The following is a 20,871-nucleotide window of genomic DNA, read 5'->3' as shown; positions in this document are numbered from 1 at the left end:
AGAATGTGGACCAGGAAGACCTGAACTTTGCGTAAACACAAGCACATCATGATCCAGTGGCTTCTTGGAACTGCTAAAAGCTAATGTGATATCCTTGGCTCTAGTAGGGGAGAATCACATCCAAATCCAGAAAGATGAAGAGTGTCACCATACTTCGGACTGAGCTCACCTTAAACGAGCTACCAGCATGCAAGAGCCTGGAAAACAGACAGGGGGCTCTGCCATGTGTGAGGGGGCGACCTGGGGAGGTTTCCCCCTCCTCAGTAAAGTGCAGGGGATAATGACTGCACAGCAAGTGAGGCTTACCTGAGCTGCCCGAGCGGAGATACCCTAAAATCATTCTTTTAAAAAAGGAACTAACTCTCAAAAGCAAAGCTTTGTGAAGAAACTGCTGGAGACAGATGGTGGTCTCTCTCTGTTGGTGGGGTGTGACGCCAAAGAGGGGTGACTCAGTTAAAGGTGCAGGAGAATCAGGGAATGCAGAGAAGGAGAGAATAAGCACATTAGGTTCGGCATGAGGAAGAATGTTCAAATGGCTGGAAAAGACCAAAGATAGAGAATGTTTGGTCGAGAATGACCACCCAGGGAAGATGTAGAAGGAATTTCTGGTCTTGGTAAGTGATTGTATTAGCTGGTTTCTAACATTCTTTCCAACGCCAAGATCCTGACACAAAGCAGCGCAAAGGTGTCAGCTGACATTGGAAACCACAAGCTTCCTTGAAAGCTCCATGAAGGCAGGGCCTGTGTCCATGTGCCCGGAAGAGTGACAGGCATGTAACAGGTGTTTGATGAATATTTGTTGAATGAATGAATGAATGAGTGGATGGATGAATTAGACAATGCAGGTGAAAGTTCTTGGGGCGCCTGGGTGGCTCAGTTGTTAAGCGTCTGCCTTCGGCTCAGGTCATGATCCCGGGGGTCCTGGGATCGAGCCCGGCATCAGGATCCCTGCTCAGCGGGGAACCTGCTTCTCCCTCTCCCACTCCCCCTGCTTGTGTTCCCTCTCTCGCTGTGTCTCTCTCTGTCAAATAAATAAATAAAATCTTAAAAAAAAAAGAAAGTTCTTATAAACTGTAAAATACTGCAGATAGTTGGAAATAGCAATGATAATCATTGACATTGAGTTGTGTTTCAAGTGCTTTATATGCATTGTTATAAAGACAGTGTTACATCAGTTTGGTCAAAGGAGAAGCATGGGAAGAAGTGAGGTCTGGAGGAACCAGGGAGGACCGGGGAGGGACAGGGGAGGACCAGGGAGGGACCGGGGAGGATGGGGGAGGACCGGGGAGGATCAGGGAGGGTGGGGAAGAATGAGAGGACCGGGGAGGACTGCGGAGTCCCAGCCCACAGACAGAGAAGACAGGATGAGGTGGTGGTCTTGGCTCTATTGTGCTCAAGGAAATTGGGAGGGGTACCGCTGGGCTTCAGGGCCACGATGACTCCACTAATTAAGAGATTGAGCTGAGCAGTAGGAGGAGTGGAAATGATCCAGAAAGGGGATTTCATTTCGGAGTTACAAAAGCAAGCAGAGTGAGGCCAAGGAGAAGGTGGCATCTTGCACTGGGACCATGTCCCCCCCACCCCAGAACACTTGCCCAGGTGGCATGGTGGCACGGTCAACTCCCTGCTTCGTGTCTCAGAAGCCTTTCCGGATGTCCTGGCTGAGATGGGGTTTTCTCAAGTGTCCCTGGCTTTTGGTAGAACAAAGAACCAATACTTGATGGAAAGATAAAAATGAAGAGTTTCCATGAACTACGTGCCTGATTTCTGCTTTGCTGGGAAAGGTTATGGGCTCTCTGTCTCTGAGGAAACTGGAGGAGAGATGTCTGAGGATCCTGGGGCAGGAAAGGGTGAGGTAATAATGTTCTCAGGACATCACTATTTTATTAAAAAAAAAAAAAAAAAGGATTCCTGCAACCAGTTCTTTTCCGGATCAGTCTAGGTTGGGGAGTCCTATCCAGATGCCCCCTTACCCTAATCCAGATTTCTCATGCAGCTTTCCAAACTTCCCCTTGTTTGTACCCTTTTGAAAGCTGGAAAACGAAGCCTAGGGGCTGACAACAACCCTGGAGAGTGGGCATTGGGCTCTCCGGGTCTGCTCTCCCCGGCCTGCTCGGGGTCCTTACCACGCGTGGGGCGGGACGCGGTGCCTGCAGTCGGAGCGCGGTCGGGGTGCCCCTCGCGTCGGAGCGGCCAGAGAGAGGCTGACGCCCCGCGGTCTGTGGCCTCGTGCTGCCACCTAGTGTCCCCAGACCTCGGAGTACCTTACCCGGGGAGGGGCGTTTGTGCGCCGGCCCACGCGCGCACATTCATGTCCACGTGCGCGCGTGCCTTGGCTCGGGCCCCCAGCAGGATGCTCTCAGCCTCCCCCGCGGCCAGCTGCGGAGCCGCCCGCCGCCCCCGTTGGTTTCTGTCCTTCTCTCCCGGGCGACAGAGCCACCTCGGGACGGCCCGGGGAACGTGAGTTCCCGGCCCTCTGGCTGCGGCTGGCCGAGCAGGCGTGGAGGGCCAGGAACCCCCGCGGGCACTGAGTTCCCCACCCCGGCCCAGGGTCGGCGGGGCAGAGCAGTCGCCGAAAAGGCAGCGGGAGCGAGAAATGACACAGTCCGAGGTCAGACAGGGCACACCCCGGGGGCACTCCGTAGTTCGTAGTGTCGGGTCCCGCGGGCTGCTTGGCGTTCACAGCAGCCCCCCGGCGCTCACGGGGCAGCGGGCGGAGCCCCTCTCACAGGGGAGGAGAGCCGAGCTGTTGGCTAGTCGGCGGCGACGCCGGGGAGGGGGTCCCGGGCCTCGGGGCTCCAGAGACGGCCGTGGGCAAGAGGCGCGGGGAGACCCGCAGGCAGAGAGCCCCCTGCGCGCCCGGAACGGGGGCGGGGCCGTGGCTGCGGCGGTCACGGCGCTCACGTCGGTCACGAGACCGCAGCGTGCTGCGGCCGAGCGCGTGCCCCGGGGGTGTCCGCGGCGCGGGAACACGCGCGCAGGCGCTTTCCCGCGGCACGCGCGCGCCTCCTGGTGGCCACGGCGGGTACTGTCCCCTCCCCAGGGAGAGTGAGGAGCGCGAAGGAAGAGCCGGGGACGGCGGGGCTGGGCTGCGCGGGAGGCCAGAAGGGGCCTTCATGCGCCCTGACGCGGGTTCCCGGGAAAGCAGACACATTCGTCCTAAAATGGAAACAGATAAAACCCATTCTGAATGTGTTTGATGTATTGCTACCGTTAGTGCGACACCTAACATTCCCGGACTCGGAATCGGCCGGCCCTGTTCTGCGTAACGCTCCCCGTGTCTTGTGCTGAATCCTCACACCTCCGTGTGCCGAGCCGTCCTTGCAGCGCTGGGCCCGGGCTGGGGCCACACCCGGCTGCCCCCAGGCCCGCACTCCCCGCACAACTAACTGTGGGAAGGCGGGCGAGCCGTAGTCAGGTCAGAATCCAGCGGAAAGAGTCATCTCTCTTCTTGGGTATCTCTGATCTCTTCCAGCCTCCGGGAATGACTCCGTCCTCGAAGGCATTTTAGTGGAGGAACAGCTCACCTGACAGACCCTGGAACCCGGACGCTGAAGCCAAACTAACATTTATAGCCAACACCTGCCTCCTCCGGACGCTGCCTGGTGGTGGGGGATAGGGTGGGAGGGACAGGGCGCTAAGCAACGGTCCGTATCCTCCGAAAATGTAAGAGACTAGTCAAGGAGACAGACATTGACAAAAATCTCTGAGACCAGGAAAAATAGGATAAAGAAAAGCAAAAAATACTAAGGGTGGGGGTGGGAAGAGGTAGAACTCAATGTGTCGGAGAGTTTGAAGGTTTATGGAGAAGCCGCATCTGATGGGGGCATCTGATGGGGACGGGGGTTCGGTAAGGAAGAAGGGACCGGAGAAGGAAGCAAGAGGGAGGACGGACGGGGTGGGGGAGGGCAGGTGCGTCCAGGGCTCATGCTCTGGGCTGGACGGAGCTCACGCACACAAAGGGCACTGGGAGGACGAAAGGCTGGCGTCAGAGGGGAGCCCTGGAGGCCGAGCTAACAGGGTAGACCGTGCCCAGCACCGAGAGCCATTTAGGCTCTTCACTTGCGAGCAGCGGTGTACTTAAAACCGTGCTTTAGAATACAGTCTGTGGTTGCTGATGAGGGCTTGCTCGTTTCCAGGCCAAGGCAACCAAAGCTGACCGAGGGGGTTGGTGGGCACGCGGAGGGTGGGCGCACCGTGAACACGCGGAGACCGGCTGCAGGTGGCACAGAGGAGCAGAGAGACGACACGGCGAAATACCCCCCAGAGGCCTCAGCGCAACCAGGCTCACGGAGTGCGACCGCTCTCCACTGGTCTCCTCATAGCCGGCTCGGAACAGTTAAGTCAGCCTCACGTGAGGGCCGCACCCGGCCTGTCGCAGGGGCACGACGCGGAGGGCAGAGCCACGCGGCCAGGACACAGCCTCGCCACGGCGGCGAGGGCACCGCCCGTCACAAGCTACTGACTGGAGGGAGGGGGAGAGACTCGGCCGCCCACTAGCTTTGAGGATGCTTGGGCCCCTGAACACTGTGGTTTCAGGAGAGAAGACGGGGCTGGAACGCAGACAGGCAGATGAGGATCGACAGACACCTCCCGACTCCTCTTGGGAGAAGTTTGATGGCAAAGGAAGAAGAAGGCAGCAGTTTGAGAGGGGAAGGGGGGTGACAGGAGATATCCTTTCCCGGGATAGGAGAGATTGGGGTATGTCTGCTTGTTGGGAAAGGGAAGAGAGTACCACGGTTCCCGGAGCGGGCGCGGGCCAAACACAAAGGTTCCAGAGGGGAGGGCAGCACCCCGGCGTTCCTGGAGGGTCAGCCGGAACAAGCAGCGAGGAAAAACTTCCTTCCCGAGGCAGGGAGTTAGGAAACTAGGGAGATTAGGGAAGATCCCCAAGAGTCACCAGAAAAGAAAGCCCTGTGCACAAGAGTAGCAAAAGTGGGACAAGAGCCTAAGCAAAGAGTGGAAGACTGAGAATCGTCCTATGGGAACCCGGGTGTTACCTTCCCCTCTGCCCTCCAAGTAAGCTGTGTCCCCAGGGCAATTGTGGGACCACAGAAGGAAATTGGGGGCATTGGGCAGAAAGATGGGGGCTAAGAGCTGGAGGCTCAGATATAATTTACTAAATTAGAAAGCATAAAAATATTAATATCCAATGCTAGCAAAGGTACAGGCAGAGTGGACCATATACTGCTGGGACAATTTTCTAGAAGGCCAATTTGGCAATATGTATTAAAAGCTTTTCAAATGTCACACTCCTTTGTCCTCTTTTCAGTTTTAAGTGTTAAATCTAAGGAAATCGAAGATATGTACAGATATGTTCAGTGCTATGTATAATATAAAAAAGGAAACAATTTTTTCTTTTTAATAACTATTTGCTTTAAAAAAATTTTTTTTAAGATTTTATTTCTCGGGGCGCACCTGGGTGGCTCAGTTGTTAAGCGTCTGCCTTCGGCTCAGGTCATGATCCCAGGGTCCTGGGATCGAGCCCCGCATCGGGCTCCCTGCTCCACGGGAAGCCTGCTTCTCACTCTGCCTCTGCTTGTGTTCCCTCTCTCGCTGTGTCTGTCAAATAAATAAATAAAGTCTTAAAAAAAAAAAAAAAGGATTTTATTTCTTGGGGCGCCTGGGTGGCTCAGTCGTTAAGTGTCTGCCTTGGGCTCAGGTCATGATCCCGGGGTCCTGGGATCGAGCCCGCATCGGACTCCCTGCTCCACGGGAAGCCTGCTTCTCCCTCTCCCACTCCCCCTGCTTGTGTTCCCTGTCTGGCTGTCTCTCTCTCTGTCAGATAAATAAATAAAATCTTAAAAATAAATAAATAAATAAATAAATAAATAAATAAATAAATAATAAAAAAAATTTTATTTATTTGAGAGAGAGAGAGCACAAGCAGGCGGAGCAGCAGAGGGGGAGGGAGAAAAAGGCTCCCCGCTGAGCAGGAAGCCCGACGTGGGACTTGATCCCAGGACCCTGGGATCATGACCTGAGCCGAAGGCAGATGCTTCAGGGACCGAGCCACCCAGGCACCCAGAAAAAAGGGAACAATTTTCAAGGCAGTAGACTTTAGTACGTGTGCAAGAGATAATACTAGGCAGCCACTAAAAATGTAAAAAAAGCATTTATTGACATGATAAAATGATCAGGACAGTAGTAAGTAAAAAAGAAAACACAGTACACAAAATACAAGTATGTTCTTATTCTTTTCAATATCTACCTATACACACGTGGGTGATGGGGGGAGAGGGGCAGGGAGGTGAAAACACGTATCTGGCTTGGACAACTGCAAAATTATTGTGACCATTAGCTGGGATGAAGAATTAAGGAGAAATGACCAGTTTCAGGCATGAAGATATGGAGCCGCCGGTGAAATATGCTGGACACACAGAAGGGAGGCTCAGGAGAGACCTTTCGGTCACAAACATAGAATCAGAGTCACGAGCATGGAGGTGGCTTAAACCTCAGGCACAGACACTTCCCTGACAGGGCGTCATAGAGGGAGGGCAGCCAAAGACAGAGTCCCCAGCAACCGACACAGAGGGAGCAAAAGCAGCACGGCCGAGAGTGAGGGCTCTGAGATGGCCCGAGGTCCCCGTCCAGCCCCGCGGCCCCACGCCTGCAGACGAGCTTGCCCGCATCTCATCGCCGGAAAGCACGGGGCTCTCCCGCCCCAGCGCAGCCCGCGACGCAGTCCAGAGATGATCAGCCCTTCTGCCTGCTTCGGAGACTTCTCACCTGCTGTCCCTTCCCCTCGCTGACCCGTCAGTTCTCTTGCAGCGTCCCCCACGGGCGCTCTCAGCTACCCCTTCTCGCGCACGTTCAGCACGCCGGGGCTTTCTCAATCTCAAGTGGCGCTCACGTCTCCAGTACTCGTGCTCTGTGCCTCTCCCCCCAGCGCCAAACTCCTCTCGTGTGTCATCTGTACACGTGTGCATATCGTCTGTATGTAAGTTTGACCCCCCATCACCCCTGCACAACCCCTTTCTCAGGAACTACAGGAACACATCTCCCAGCTCTCTCTGCTCAAATTGCCCTCAAAAGCTGCCAGCAATTTCCTTTTCTTAAAATCCAGTGGGCTTCATTTGGCCAACACAGACTTTGATCTCTCTGCAAATTTGATGATGCTGACTGTCCTTCTTTCTTGAAAACACATTCTGGTTTGGTTCAATAAACACTGATGGAACACTTCTCGGTTTGGTCATAAAATTTTAAAAAGGACAAGACTCGATCTCTGAGGATGAGGAGTTGAGCCCAGTTGGAGCAGTTCCATGAATTTAGCCAGAGACCTTTGCCCCGGTCAGAAGGGCTTCAGTGGGATGGCGAAGGCTGACTTCAAATGGCACTGAGCGGAGGAACAAAGCCAACTTATGATAGGAAGAGAGGCAGCAGAATACAACTGATTCTGTTCGGCAATCTGTTGGAGAAGGGAAAAGAAAGAACTTTCCAGACAGTCCCTGGAAGGGAGCGTAGAACGGAGCAGGGTTTTTAGGATGTGGAAAGACTTCGCAAGCTTCTAGAGTGAAGGAGATGCAAGGCGAAAGCTGAAGACAGCGTGGGGCTAAGTGGTGGGCTGGCTGGCACGGACATCGGAGCACTGGTGTGGACAGGAACGGGACACTTCCAGTAGAGCTGGACGGAAGCACTCTCGGACCGAGGGTGGGAAGAGCCCCACGGGTACCATGCCACAGAGACCAAGGACCAGGGATTGGAGGTGTGGAGTGGTGTTTTTGTTTTTTTACCAGAGTTTTAAAATAATCTGAATTGGGGCTCAACACTTAAAAATCATGAGATTTCAAATAAAAATCTAGATTTCCAGCTTCATCTCAAGAACTGGAAGAGACAGTGGGCTGGCTCCGGGTGGGCATGGGCTCTGCAGTCGCCACCACCCGTCACACGTGGCAGTGCCCCCCGGCGGGGAGAGCGTGGCTGCCTGGCTCCCCTGGGCATCGGACCTGACACCCACGCTGTTTTTCCTTCCTGCTCCTCAGACTCATCCTTCTACGTCGCTCGCCAAGGCTGCTCCTTCTCCAATTGGATAACCGGGTGTTGCTTCTGTTCTCAGCGCTCTCCGCAGTTTCCCTTCCAACCACGGCTTCTGTAAGCTGCCCGCAACCCCGCACCACGAAATCACTCAACAGTGGGGTTGCAAAGGAATTTAGAGATCAGACGGTTCAGTCTTCTCAATCCACAGAACACAGTCCGATCACAGAACTCTAGAGCCCAAAGGAGTTTTAAGGTTAACTAGCCTCGTTTACAAACAAGGAAACATAGGTGTCAGAGAGATTAAACAATGCTCCTTCTCCTTCACCACACACTCCTGTGCAATTCAACACAAATCTCCTGAGTTCCGACTTCATGCAAGGCACTGCGGGGGACAGGCACTTGGGTCAGCCCCAACTTCCCGCACATGCACACAGACTAAAACACGGGAGTCCCAGCACCACGAACGTATTATGGGACAACGGAAGAAAACAAAGTCCCAGTGATGGAAATCTGTATTTACCTGTATGAGTCGATTTAACTCGTTCCTGAGAAGGGGCTAGGGCACATGCTTTAGTTCTTGTTGTGCGCAGACGTTCTTTAACATAGGAGGAAAAATGCTCAGACAGCTGAAGTGACTTGTCCAAGGTGACAGGCCTAGAAACCGGGTCTCCTAACTCACATTCCGGTGCTCTTTCCCTTCGGCCCTGACTTGTCCGGAGCACTCTCCTTTGGCGTTTCTGAATCACTGCCCATCTATGACCTTGCTTTACCCACTCAGCAGCTCCACCATTCTTCCGGCTGGGATGGGTCAGCGTCTGGCAGCCACGTGCAACACATGCAACAGGACACACCCCTACAACACCCCTCACACCTATTCTGCAACAGCTTTCCCTTCAAACTGTCTTTTATCCAGGCCTTTCTCTGGTGACTGCTTCCACCACTGCGGGGGAGGACCTTATTATCTTAATATGGTCTTGTCTTCCGTCACTGACAAACTCACAGAGCCTTAGAGGGACTTGTATCCAAACTTCGCCCAGAGAGAACACAGCTTCTCTGGGGCTCCTGACCCTGACAGTGGCCAGCCAGCTGCTGTGCGGGCACCCACCTGCCTTCAGGGTAGCTCCCTTCACTACGGGGCACCCACGTAATGAGAAAGTCCAGTCACTCACCTACTCAGCAAGTGCTTACTGACCATGCTCTCTGTCCCAGGCACAGCGCTTGCCACACTGGAGATTAAACCGTGCGGGGCTCCCCACCGGTCTTCTGCACACTCACCTTTCCTGTCTTTGTCCTGCTGGCCTCAGGTTAACTTTCAATTCTGTTTCTTCATCTTGCACATGGAGAGAATTATCTGTTGTGAGAATCAACTGATACAACGTGTAGAAGTGCTCTGGAAACCAAGCGTAACATAGGTAAGGCTTTCTCCTTTTTCTCCAACTGTGTATTTTTTTGGAGGGGAGGTGATGCCACTCTCTCTTTTTTTTTTTTTTTAAGATTTATTTATTTGTTTGTGAGAGAGAATCCCAAGCAGACTCCACGCTGCCCACCGGCCGGATGAGGGGCTCGATCTCACCACCCTGACATCATGACCTGAGCGGGTATCAAGAGTCAGAGGCTTAACCACTGAGCCACCCAGGCGCCCGCCAAGCCCATTTTAAATCATACTGCACACATGCACGAGTAAGCATCCCATGTATTACGCTGAAACCACAGTGAAACACCCATGAACCTACCATTTCACCCAGTTAGGAGAGCGCAGCCAGCGGCAGCCCCCCGTCCCGCCGCGTCCCACCCCCAACCTCTCCAACTACTCAAGAACGCCCTGTTCACCCTTCCTCCGACTTTTCACAGCGTCTTACCACATACACCTAACGCTGTGTTGCTTATTTTTGAAGGTTATACAAATGGTTGCGAACGTCTGCAGCGCTCCGGGATTTCTCCGCTGGTGCCTCCCGGGGCGCCCTGGGGTCCCCGCCAGCGAGCGGACTGGCCCGTGACCGCGGCCTCTGCGCGCAGAGCTGGCCGGGGCTCCTCCCCACGGGGTCCGCTCCGGGCACCGCCGCCCGGCCTCGCGGCGCACGGAGATTCCACCGGGACTCCGCGGCTGAGCGCGCCGCCCGCGCCCCCACTGGGCCATCTCGGTGCCGGTCGCGCAGAAAGGAGGCGGTGCTGGGGTCACGCATGCGCACCCGCCGCTCCAGGCCCGCGCGCGACCAGACACCGCGGTGCGCCCGCGGCGTTTTTCCCCCAATCTCGGACTCAAGCTTTTGTGTACGCATGCGTCTTGTCCGGGCTGCGGTTGGCTGAGGACCCCGTCCGTCATCGGAGTGGCCAACCGAGTGAGGCTCAAGATTCACTTCCCGCCCCACAGTGGGGGCGCTGGGCGGAGCTTTGGGTCTTTGTCCGCGTCCGCGCTAGTGTGGACGAGCCCACTGAGAATGTGTGTGGGCCCAGCCGCCGCTTAACGATTAACGTTGCCTTCGTGGCCGCGTCGTGGCGGGGAGGGGGAGTGGGCGGGTGGCAGGCCGAAGTAAAGGGCACTGGCCGCAGTGGCCACGGGGCAGCTGCCAGTCGGCCGTTTACTGAGCACCTGCTGTGTGCCCGGCGCTGCCCGGCGCGCCTTCCGGCCTCCCCTCGCCCCATCCGCCTGCGGGGAGGCGCCCGGCCCCGGGGGCTTGAGGGGCGGGCCCGGCGCCGCGTGACCTCCCGCTGGGCGGGCCCGGCGCGGCCGCGTCACCGGCTTCTGGGAGGCACGTGGCGGCGGCTGCGCGGGGAGGGCGAGCGGCCCCGGGGCGGCGGGGGGCGCCCTTCGCGGGACGCCGACCCGGCGCCGAGAGGGGCCTGCGAGCGCGGGAAAGCGAGTGTGCGGCGAAGAGGGTCAATGCAGACGGTCCCGTAGCGGTCATCGCGGGGCGCCCAGGCCGATTTGCCCGGCACCTTCCAGCCGGGAACTGCCGGAGGCGCGGTGGAGAGAAGCCCCGAGCCGGCTGTGCCTTTGGGCCCGCGGGTTTCCTAGCTGTGAAGGGTTGGTGGAAGTCTGCGGGCAGAAATAAGCGCTCTGTAGCCACTCCAGTAGGAGCCACTTCGGAGCCTGGGGTTGGTCGCTTGTGACCTTTTCACATCCGCTAGCTGTTCCTGAAACGTTTCCACAATCACAAGGCTGGAGAAGTTACTCAGCCCATGGGACTGAGGAATGAGTCAGAAGAACACGAGCTACGGCGAACTGGCCTGGCCTCCTCCTTGGCTGCAACAATCCGATACCACCCTCTGCTTCCTGCCTCCAAGAGCCACCTCTTCGGGGATGGGAGCCCAGTGGGTGCGACTTCTTCAGTGGCCCCTTAGCTAAGCCCGGGAAGCGAACCCACACCTTTCCTCAGCCCTGTTGATCAGGTGCTCCTTCAGGAGCTTCAGAGCAGAGGAGAAGCTGCAGAAAGTCACCGCACCCTGGAAGAAAAATCCTTCAGCTTTGTAGCACTCTGCAGGGTACAAAGCACACGTTCTCGTCTAGCCTGGCTGAAGGCATACTGCGCCAGGCACTGAGCCAGACAAACACGGATGAGGCAGTGCATTTTAATTTTTTTTAAAGATTTTTATTCATTTATTTGGGGGCTGGGGAGCAAGAACAAGCAGGGGGAGTGCAGGCAGAGGGAGAGGGAGAAGCAGACTCCCCGCTAAGCAGGGCTTGACCAAAGGCAGATGCTTAACTGACTGAGCCACCCAGTGCATTTTTATTTTCATTTTTTTAAAGATTTTATTTATTCATTTGACAGAGACACAGCGAGAGAGGGAACACAAGCAGGGGGACTGGGAGAGGGAGAAGCAGGCTTCCCACCGAGCAGGGAGCCCGATGCAGGGCTTGAACCCTGGACCCTGGGATCATGACCTGAGCTGAAGCAGACGCATAACGACTGAGCCACCCAGGCGCCCCTACCCAGTGCATTTTTAAAAGGAGCTTTCAATCCAGTCGTAGAAAATAGAAAGCAGTACCTCCACGTTGGGTAGGATGAGGTGGGTACTCTAAAGAAGGGGTCATATTCCCAACACTGCTCAGCCAGGGGGGAAGGCAGGGAAGTCAGGAAAAGCTTTATGGAGGGAAATTGTAGGAGTGGGAATCTTGAATGGTAGGACAGGTTTCAAAGGTAGAAATAGGTGTAGAGCTGTTTGGGCCCACAGACCTCCTCTTACCCGAGTAAGTCATCCAGTCTCATGTCTTTGACAAGTAGCAGTAATAAAAATAAGGACTAACACTTACCGAGCCCTTAGTATGGATCAAGAATGGTTTTTGTTCCTCTGGCGTATCCTTCAGGTACCTAACTGAGAAGTGTCATCTTCCCTTATCAAAAGAAAGCCAGCAGCCTCTAAGGTTGCACTGGGTGTCCCTATGAAGGAACAGTTGGGCCTTTAGAACCAGATACCTCTTCCTTAGGTTCCCATTCCCCTGACCACTGTGACGAGCCCTGCAGCCACTCCTGGGGGCAGAGCACCTGTATCCCCCTCCCCGCCCCTTGACGCCCCCAGAGAACGCACCAGTGAGTGTTCCCTTGTTCAAGATCAGCACAAGGCTAGGGGCACGTGGCTGGCTGAGTCAGGAGAGCGTGCGACTGTTGACCTCAGGGTGGTAAGTGGGAGCCCCATATTGGATATAGACATTATTAAAAAAATAATAATAAACTTAAAAAAAAAATTAGCATAAGACTAGTGAGTCAAGCAAGGCTTTGGTAAAGGCAGGAGATCACAGGAACTACATTTGTGGTTCATTTCACCTACACCACACCAATACCCGTGTGCAGCTCAGGGCCTAGACGTGGCCCTCTTCTTGCCCGGCCCCCAGCCTCCCTTCATGGTCCTTGGAGTTCCCATGTCCTGAGGTGGACTTCATGGGTGACCAACACCATGAATAACTTCCCTCTTCAGAAAAACCTCCCTACGCACCGGGTGATGTACCCGCAGGCCTGAACAGGATGACCATCTACCAATGCCGCGAATGGCTTCCGTGCGTGCCTCTAACTCAGTCTGAAAACCTCCCCTGCAGACGGACCCGGGGCTGCAGCGCCACCGCCCAGTCGGAATTCCAAGCATGAGTGTGGGAGCCACTGATCCTCCTTCCTTTCCTTCCTCCTCTGCCTTCACCAGGCATTTTCCAAGTCCTATAATTCTACCTCTAATCTTTACCAAGAGGTGCCCGGCTGGCTCAGTCCTGGAGTGTGCAACTCTTGATCTTGGAATTGTGGGTTGTGAGTTTGAGCCCCAAGTTGGTTGTAGAGATTACTTAAAAACAAAATCTTTAAAATTTAATAATATTTGCGGGGTGCCTGGGTGGCTCAATTGGTTGAGCGGCTGCCTTCGGCTCAGGTCATGATCTCAGGGTCCTGGGATCGAGCCCCACATCGGGCTCCCTGCTCCACGGGAAGCCTGCTTCTCCCTCTCCCTCTCCCCCTGCTTGTGTTCCCTCTCTCGCTGTGTCTCTCTCTGTCAAATAAATAAATAAATAATCTTTAAAAATAAAATAAAATAAAATTTAATAATATTTGCTAAATTCACCCTCTCACTTGTAAAGGATCCTGACTGGTCCTCCCACACCATGCCTCCGCGTCCCCCCACTGGCCCTCCCGCTGGTCCTCCCGGCCCTCAGCACCACTGCCTCTGCGTCCCCCCACTGGTCCCCCCACTGGCCCTCCGCACCACTGTGGGAAGGAGCTTGCGCTGGCAGGAGCTTTCTGAAATGCAGATCTGACCAAGTCCCTCTTCTACTTAAAATCCATTTGAAGACCAAACATCTGCAGAATAAAGCCCAAACCATGGCAATAAGGCCCTTCACGGTGAGGCTTCTGCCTCCCTCCTCTGCTTTCCCTGCTGTTCCCTTGACCTGCAGCACAATCTGAGGTCTCCTGAGCACACCACATGCTCTTCCTGCCAGCAGGAATGTCTTCCCTGTCCATGCTGGCCCAGGAACACCTACTGTCTTCAAACCCAGAAGCCTCCCCTGGCGTCGCCTAGCTTGGATTTGGGTGTGCCTCAAGTCTGATCCCGCAGTGCACTCATCTCCTTCCTATGTGACATTTACTGCAGACCGCTGACTCAAGGGTCAGCTGTTGCTTCACTTGGCTCTTGTCTAAGCTGTGAGCTGCCTGGCCTTCTCTCTGTTTCCAGGGCCTAACAGAGGGTTCCCACAGAGTAGGTGCTTAATGCACGTTTGCTGCATTTCGGACGGAAAGAGAGCAGGAGCAGAGAACCGAATGATCCGTCAGGACGCGGAGTGGGCTGCCTGGCTGGTCTAGGGCCCAAGGGATGCGCCGCAGGACACAGAGACGACGCCTGAACAGGAGGTCGTGTTGGCTCTTTGAAGGCCCTGGGAGCCAAGCCGGGGAGTTTGCACGCTGCCATGTCAGATGAGCAGAGCTGCCCCCCAGTGGGGAGGACGGGCCGCGGAAGGGCAGGCCTACAGCAGCTTGGGGAGACTGCCCACGGCCGGCCGCACAACCACGCAGGGGCAGAACCAGCGGGCCAACCAGTTCCGGACTACATCCCGTGCAGAGATCCCGGCGCCCCCCGCAGGGGCGCAGCAGTGAACGGGGCGCCCAGGTTGTGCGGCTGTGGGTGGGCCCTCCACCAGTCTGGAGAGGCGAGGCTCTGTTGCAGACACCATCTCTGTGGAGATCTCTGTGAATCTCTGGGGCTTATTTTCTGTTCACACGAAGTCCACGGTGGTAACACCTGGAGGCAGCTTAGTGACCCGGGCCCTCTGATGGCTTCGGCCACTCACACAGCAGGGACAGCACTCGGACAGCCACGCACCAGTTTGCTCTCGGGAGGGACGCGCCTGACTTGCCCTGACAGTGTGGCATGCCCACACGGTGACTGGGCAGCAGTGTGCACGTGCAGGAAGGGGAAGAGGACAGAAGTACCGGGGGGCAACAGTAACGCCCACCCAGCACACGGAGCAGGGACCGAGATCGAGGGACAAGGGAGGGGGCTTCTGCTGGGGACTCGGTGTCGCGTCAGGGCGCCTCACGGGCACGGGGGCGTCCTGCGAGTGGGGGGCGCCCTGGCCGTGTCTGGGGAGGCATGGACCTCTATGGAGGGCTGTGGATGGGAGGCCTCTGCTCTGTCCCCTAGGCCTCTCCTCAGAGCTGCTTCCGTGCCACAGCGTGGCCCCTGGCGTCCCCCAAAATGATGAGAGGGACCCCGCCGCAGAAGTGCCCTGCCTTCCGCCCTGCCGGCCGGGCTTCCTTGCACACACGTGCCCACCACGCGTCGGTGTGAGGGAGGACCCCGCCAGGGCCAGGCTGGGGTACCCGGAGGCCGTCTCTCCAAGGGGCGAGCGCAGGGCAGCCGGGGCGGGGGCGCATCTGGAGGACGGGGAAGCCCTTCTGCGCCTCCTTTCTCTCTGCCGCAGCTGAGGGAGCAGCGAGGTGCGGTCCGCGGTGGCCCCGGGAGGGAGGCCGGTACAAATCGCTGCATCGTACAGACAGGAAGCCGGGGCGCCAGCACCGGGACTGGCCGACCCCCACGACCCCCGCGACCCCGCCACAGGGGGACTTCCCGCACTTGGAGACGCCCCCGCGTCCCTCTGTGCTTCAGCAGCGCCGGCCTGTGCACACCCTGCTGGGGCCGAGCCAGACGCCGCATTTGACCCTCCGGCAGGGCGGCACCAGGTTGGGGGGCCCTCGGGGGTGCCCTCGGAGAGCAGGGAGAGGCTCCCTGGCACCGTTAAAGCACCCTGAAGGGATAAGAGGGCGGCCCGCGTCAGCAGGATCCACGGTGAGTTCTTGATGGTGGCTGGAGCCCTGCCCTCCATGACCCTGCTCCTGACCTGGCCTAGGGCACTGCTTCTCTGCCTCTCGAGCTCCAGGAACCCCCGTGTGGCTTCCCCCAGGACAACCCCGGCCCGTGGGGCGGCCTCTGCTTCTGACAGCACCTGGAGGAACCGCCCACCTGAGACCTGGGAGCACCCCTCACCCCCCGCCACCATGCTGAGCGGACCCTCGGGCCACCCGGTCCTCTCCTCCGACCGCGCCAAAGAAACCAGAACCCAAGCCCAAGTATCAGAAACGTGTATTCTTTTTCTTTTAATAGTAAACCTCTTTACAACAAATATAGTGAAAGAGTTTTCAAACAAAACTCATAAGAATCCCGAGGACTTTGTCTTCTTATTGTGTAGAATACTAAGAAAGCATCACCATACAGCACGGAAAGAAATATTGAAAACAAATCAACAGCCACACACTTGGACTCGCCCTGCCCAGGACCCAGGAGCAGCCCCAGGAGTGTGGGTGATTGTCAGGTTTGGGGGGGCACCTCCATGCCTCCCTCCCTCTCCCCCTTCCCTCTGGGACCTGAATGGGGAAGACAAAGAGAATCCAGATTCTCCATAGAACATTCGAGCCCCCTGCCCCCACACAAATCCCACGCCTTCCACCATCGCTTAGGGGGTGGACAGAGGTGGCAGAGGAGAGGACAAGAGTTCCCAGGCTCCAGGTCTCCTCTCCTCTACGAAAGCCTAAATTCACCCCCACCCCACCCCAGGGGATTCCAAAGAGTCAGTTAAAAATATATAGATATAGATATTTCTAGATACACTTTTACATCATTTCTGTCTCTCCAAACAAATAAATAATCATCAAGAGAAGGTGCATTAATTCCTTCCTGTCCAAGGTGGGGAGGGCTGGGTAAAGGTCGGGGGTCAGTCTTGCTGCATTGAGAGCACTGCTGGGGAGGGGGGAATGGTGCGTCCCAGTGGAATGGGAGGGTCCTCTTGCCCACTGTCCCTGGAAGCTGTGGGAAGGCTGGGGAAGGGAGGGGCATGGGATGACTCCAGTGATTACTTTGGCAAACGCCCAGTTCTTAGGAGGAAGGAGTAGGTGGAGGCAAATTTGGCTTTGCGAGAGGAAGAAATGAAGCCCCCCCCCTTGAGGTCTGGGTTCCCAGGGACCCATGCGTCTGGCCAGCCAGGAGCCCCTACCCCCAAGAGAAACCTTGGGATACTGAATTGCAGAAATGTCACATATTCATTCACAGACCCACCCCCTGCCCCCAGGGAGAGAGGAAGGACACACACACACACACACACACACACACACACACACACACACACACGGTAATCAAAAGCCAGGTTTGCCATTACAAGGCAGAGGGCAAAACTGGTGAATATTGCACCGTGAACCGCAGGGGCTCTCGTCCCCACCGTGTGTCTAGTGGCGGCCAAGCCCAGCTTCCAAAGGTGGGCGGACTGCTGCCAGGAACAGCCTGAGAAGGGAAAGCCAGTCACTCGAGCTTTATTGAGCACCTATCGCTCACCCATTCGGCATTTACTGTGCACCAACTACGTGCCAGACACTGGGCAAGGCTCTGGGGACGCATGCATGCGCAAGCCTATACCCTGGCGTACTTCAAGGCCCTGATGGAGTCTCGTCGACTCTTCAAACTCCCTCTAGGAACCCACGGAGTAGGTTGGGACATGCTGTGTGCCCAATCAGCAGGTGGGGCTTAAACTCTGAGTAAGGAAGGATCACGGCCCAAAGAAGAAGCTTCAAGAAGGAAGAGAATCATGAGTGTCACCCTGAAAGCAGGACTGGGGTGGGGGAAGAGCAGGAAGGGCAGCTGCGTGTGTGCAAAGGACCGGGGACCGGGTGGCCACTTGTGCGTGGAGCCCAGGAGAGGCAGGGCCCCAGGGAGAGGCAAAGGGGGCAACTGCCGGATCCCCCCAACTGTGGTCCAAACCTGTCAAAGCGGAGGGTGGACTGGGGCAGGGGCCAAGCTGGAGGGGTGTGGAGCTGGAAGCCAGGGCTGTGCGGCCCAGCGGCCACTGTCCCTCCACAAACACCAGGCACGTGCACACACGGACATGCCCTCGGAGCTCGATTCACACAGATCCGTGGATAGGCCCAGATGGGCTCAGAGACACACACCGGTACGTCCACGCCACCATACACACACACAGATACCGGATGCCCTCACGAACACGCTCAGGTGCACGTGTGGTCACATACACCCCTGCTTCTGGTTCCCTCCCTGCGTCAAGTGTCGGGATACTGCAAGCGGCTGGGTCGCAGGGGCAGGACCGCAAAGCTGGGCCTTGTCTACCGTCTACTGTCCTACTGGGATGACACCCCCAGGGAGCGATGCGCCCCTGGGGCAGAGGAGCTGGGTGCAGGGGAAGGACTGGGGCAGACCCCCTGTCCGCCTGCACACGCCACCTGCCCACTCGGGCCAGCCCCCTCCGGATGGCAGGCTGGGGGCCTGCCCCCTCCCGTCTGATCTGGGGTCCAGCCTGAGGTCCCAGCAGAGAGGGGCGGGGCGGGGAGCAAGAACAACAGCAGAAGAGTCTCATCTGTACAGTACGGGCCGCTTGAGTCATTATTATTACAATATACTTTGACAAAAATAGAATCTCATTTCATATCAATACAACAACAACAAAAAAAACAGTTTCCTGGACTGTTACACTGCTAACGTTTTCCAAAGGTTGCTATTTACAGTTACAGTAGCCAAGAGGGAAGGTGGGCTGCCGGGGGTGGTGGGGCAGGAGGTAGGCGACCAGGGAGGTGGGATCGGGGCGGGAGGAGCTGGGAGGGGGCTGGGGAGGGCCCAGGAGGAAAGGAGGCAGGCGGGCCTCCCACCCTCACGCCACCCCAGTGTCCCTCCTTTGGGGATGTGTCCGTGCAAGGAAGAGAGAGCCCCCACTCACACTTGCCCCTGGACGCCGGGGCGCCGGTCCTGCTGAGCCACCTCACTGGAGCTGTCCCCCCGCCCCGTCCTCCCTGCACTTTGTGGCCTGCTTTCGGGGGCTGGTGTCAGCCCAGGGACGGGGAGCTATTGCACTGTATATCTTAGAGAAACTACCAGGGACAGAAGGGGGCCCCGAGTCACCCCTCACCCCAGCTCTCGGCCCGTCCTCATGGCTCTCCGTCTTTCTCTCCAAATGTGCTTCCGAGGGGCCCCCTACCTCAAACCCTGCCCCCGGCCTCCGAATCCCAGGCAGCCTTCCCAGCCCAGAGGCTCGGCCAGCACCCCCACACCTTGGGGGTGCAGCTCATGCATGAATCCGTGAGAGTGTCGTGTGTGTGCAGGGGCACTGGGGGGCCAAGCTTGGGCATTTCACCCCATGTGCCTGTGGCCACGGGAATAGCCCAGACGCAGAGACCCTTTTCAGAACCTGGGCTCACTTGCCCCCTGAAACACAAACCCACCCATCAGGCCGACTTTGGGGTTTCAGTATATTATAAGGGGTTTTGTGGCCTGGTAGGTTTTTTGGTTATCTCCCTCTATCTGGGGGTGGGGTGGGAGGGCTCCGCATGCAGGGCTTGGCACCCGTCCTGTCCCAAAGGCCTGTCGGGCTCCCCACCCCCTCCTGCAGCATATGTGTACAACGTGCAAAGTGTCCCCCTTCCCGCAAAAAAGAGCCCCCCCAGCCAGTAAAATGGCGGGGGGTGCAGAAAGAGGGGACAGGAGCATCCTCCTCTCCAAAGCGAGAATCCAAATTAAAAAAAATATAATAATAATAATAATAATATAATAATTATACACAAATGTAACCGTCAACAGGACACGGAGCACAAAAGGAAGTGGGGGTCGAGCGGGAGGAGCCCAGGGCCGGGAGGGGTGGGCGGTGAGATTGTCAACTCTTCGTCAGGGAGGCTGAGAGGAGGGGGCTGGGAATCGTCACTTTAATGTCTGCAGAGAGAGGAGATGGAGAGCGGGGTGTCAGGGCCCTGGCCGCGGGCTGGGCGTCCCCCACGCCCCTCTCCCCGCAGGGCCAGGGCCTGCAGCGGGGGGGGCTGTGGAGGTGGCCCAGAGGCCTCCCGGGTGGGGGCTCGGGGTGAGGGTGGTCCCGGGGTGCAGCACACACTGGTGGGCGGGAGGGGTGACACTACAGTACCCAGGTGTCGAGCCGCATCCTCTTCACGGCGGGGCCCTCAGCCTCGGGCTCCTGGGCTGGGCGCAGCAGGCCCAGCGTGGGCCCGAAGTCCCCCCGTCCGTCGTCCCGGTCCCCGGTCTCGTAGGAGCTGCTGGCCGGGCTGCTGAGGCCATCGCCAGGCTCCGGGCGGGTGGCCGCTGGGAACCCAGCTGGAGGGGGCGGCGCGGGGCTGCGCTCGCGGCTGGGGGACACCGGCTCCGACTTGATGCTGATGTGGGGGTGGGTGGTGACTGTGAGGGCGGCCCCCACGTGAGGCAGAGGGCTGCCCGGGCTGGGCACCGGGACAGAAACAGAGGAGGTGCGGGACACAGAAGGGATGGGGGGCCCGGCAGGGAGAGGGAGGAGGTGGGGCGGGGAGGGACACGGACAGAGAGGAGCCGGGAGGAGGGGGGCCAAGTGAGGGAAGAGGGGAAAGAAGGGAAGCAGCCACGTTAGTTTTCTGTTCCCGCGTCCCCCACGGCTTCCTGGTGCTCCAGGCTGGCTGGGGAGGGGCTCCCAGGCCGCCGTAGTAGCCCATGTCCCGTGCTGTCCACTGGTGACAGAGCACCTCGAGAGGGCCACCCCGCTCCCTCCCGACAGGAGCCTCCTCTTCCCACCCTCAGCTCTGCCTTCCCCAAGCCTCCCGCGCCCCCCCCCCCCCAACCGCGCCTCGGGACTCACATCAGGCTGCTGAGAGACACGGGGACCAGATGGGGCTGCGGCTGGGGCGGCTGCTGGGGCTGCTGGGGCGGCGGCTGGGGCGGCTGGGGCGGCTGCGGCTGGGGCGGCTGGGGCGGCTGCGCGGGCTGAGGCCAGGCGGTGACACTGCCCAGCGACAGCCCCCCGGGCGAGCTGAAGGTTGGGAGGGAGGAGAGCTCGGCGCTGCTCAGCTGGTAATCTGCAGGGGGGGGGTGAGAGGAAGGACGCACTCAGCAGGGCCCCCCGCTAAGGGAACGCACGTGGACACAGGCAGCAGGTGCCGCTTCTCAGCAGGATGA

At 57.6% G+C, this 20,871-nt stretch overlaps 1 protein-coding gene and 1 long non-coding RNA gene across 5 annotated transcripts in view; both read right to left on the bottom strand.

The window, feature by feature from the left end:
* Positions 1–6,099: 6,099 nt before the first annotated feature.
* LOC118523151 (uncharacterized) lies at positions 6,100–10,670 on the bottom strand. 2 transcript variants are annotated; one of them, XR_013450007.1, is made up of 4 exons: positions 9,837–10,670; positions 9,253–9,367; positions 8,498–8,792; positions 6,100–8,207 (listed from the first exon to the last, which is right to left on the bottom strand). It is a non-coding gene; the product is annotated as an uncharacterized LOC118523151 (long non-coding RNA). The 2 variants fall into 2 exon arrangements; XR_013450006.1 differs by having other exon boundaries at positions 8,498–8,572; positions 9,837–10,238.
* A 5,350-nt stretch (positions 10,671–16,020) lies between these two features.
* Positions 16,021–20,871, bottom strand: part of MEF2D (myocyte enhancer factor 2D) — a 30,573-nt gene continuing 25,722 nt past the window's right edge. For all 3 annotated transcript variants that reach the window (XM_036118274.2, XM_036118277.2, XM_036118275.2), the window contains 3 exons: positions 20,555–20,771; positions 19,856–20,165; positions 16,021–19,650 (listed from right to left, as the gene is read on the bottom strand). In XM_036118274.2, the coding sequence (XP_035974167.1) occupies positions 19,639–19,650; positions 19,856–20,165; positions 20,555–20,771 (539 nt within the window). In that variant the 3' untranslated portion in view covers positions 16,021–19,638. The remainder of the gene's footprint in view (positions 19,651–19,855; positions 20,166–20,554; positions 20,772–20,871) is intronic.

This window comes from Halichoerus grypus, chromosome 7 (assembly GCF_964656455.1).
Source record: "Halichoerus grypus chromosome 7, mHalGry1.hap1.1, whole genome shotgun sequence".
NCBI lineage: Eukaryota > Metazoa > Chordata > Mammalia > Carnivora > Phocidae > Halichoerus > Halichoerus grypus.
The sequence above is the reverse complement of the archived record's forward strand: the minus strand, read 5'-3'. Positions and strand labels throughout refer to the sequence as shown.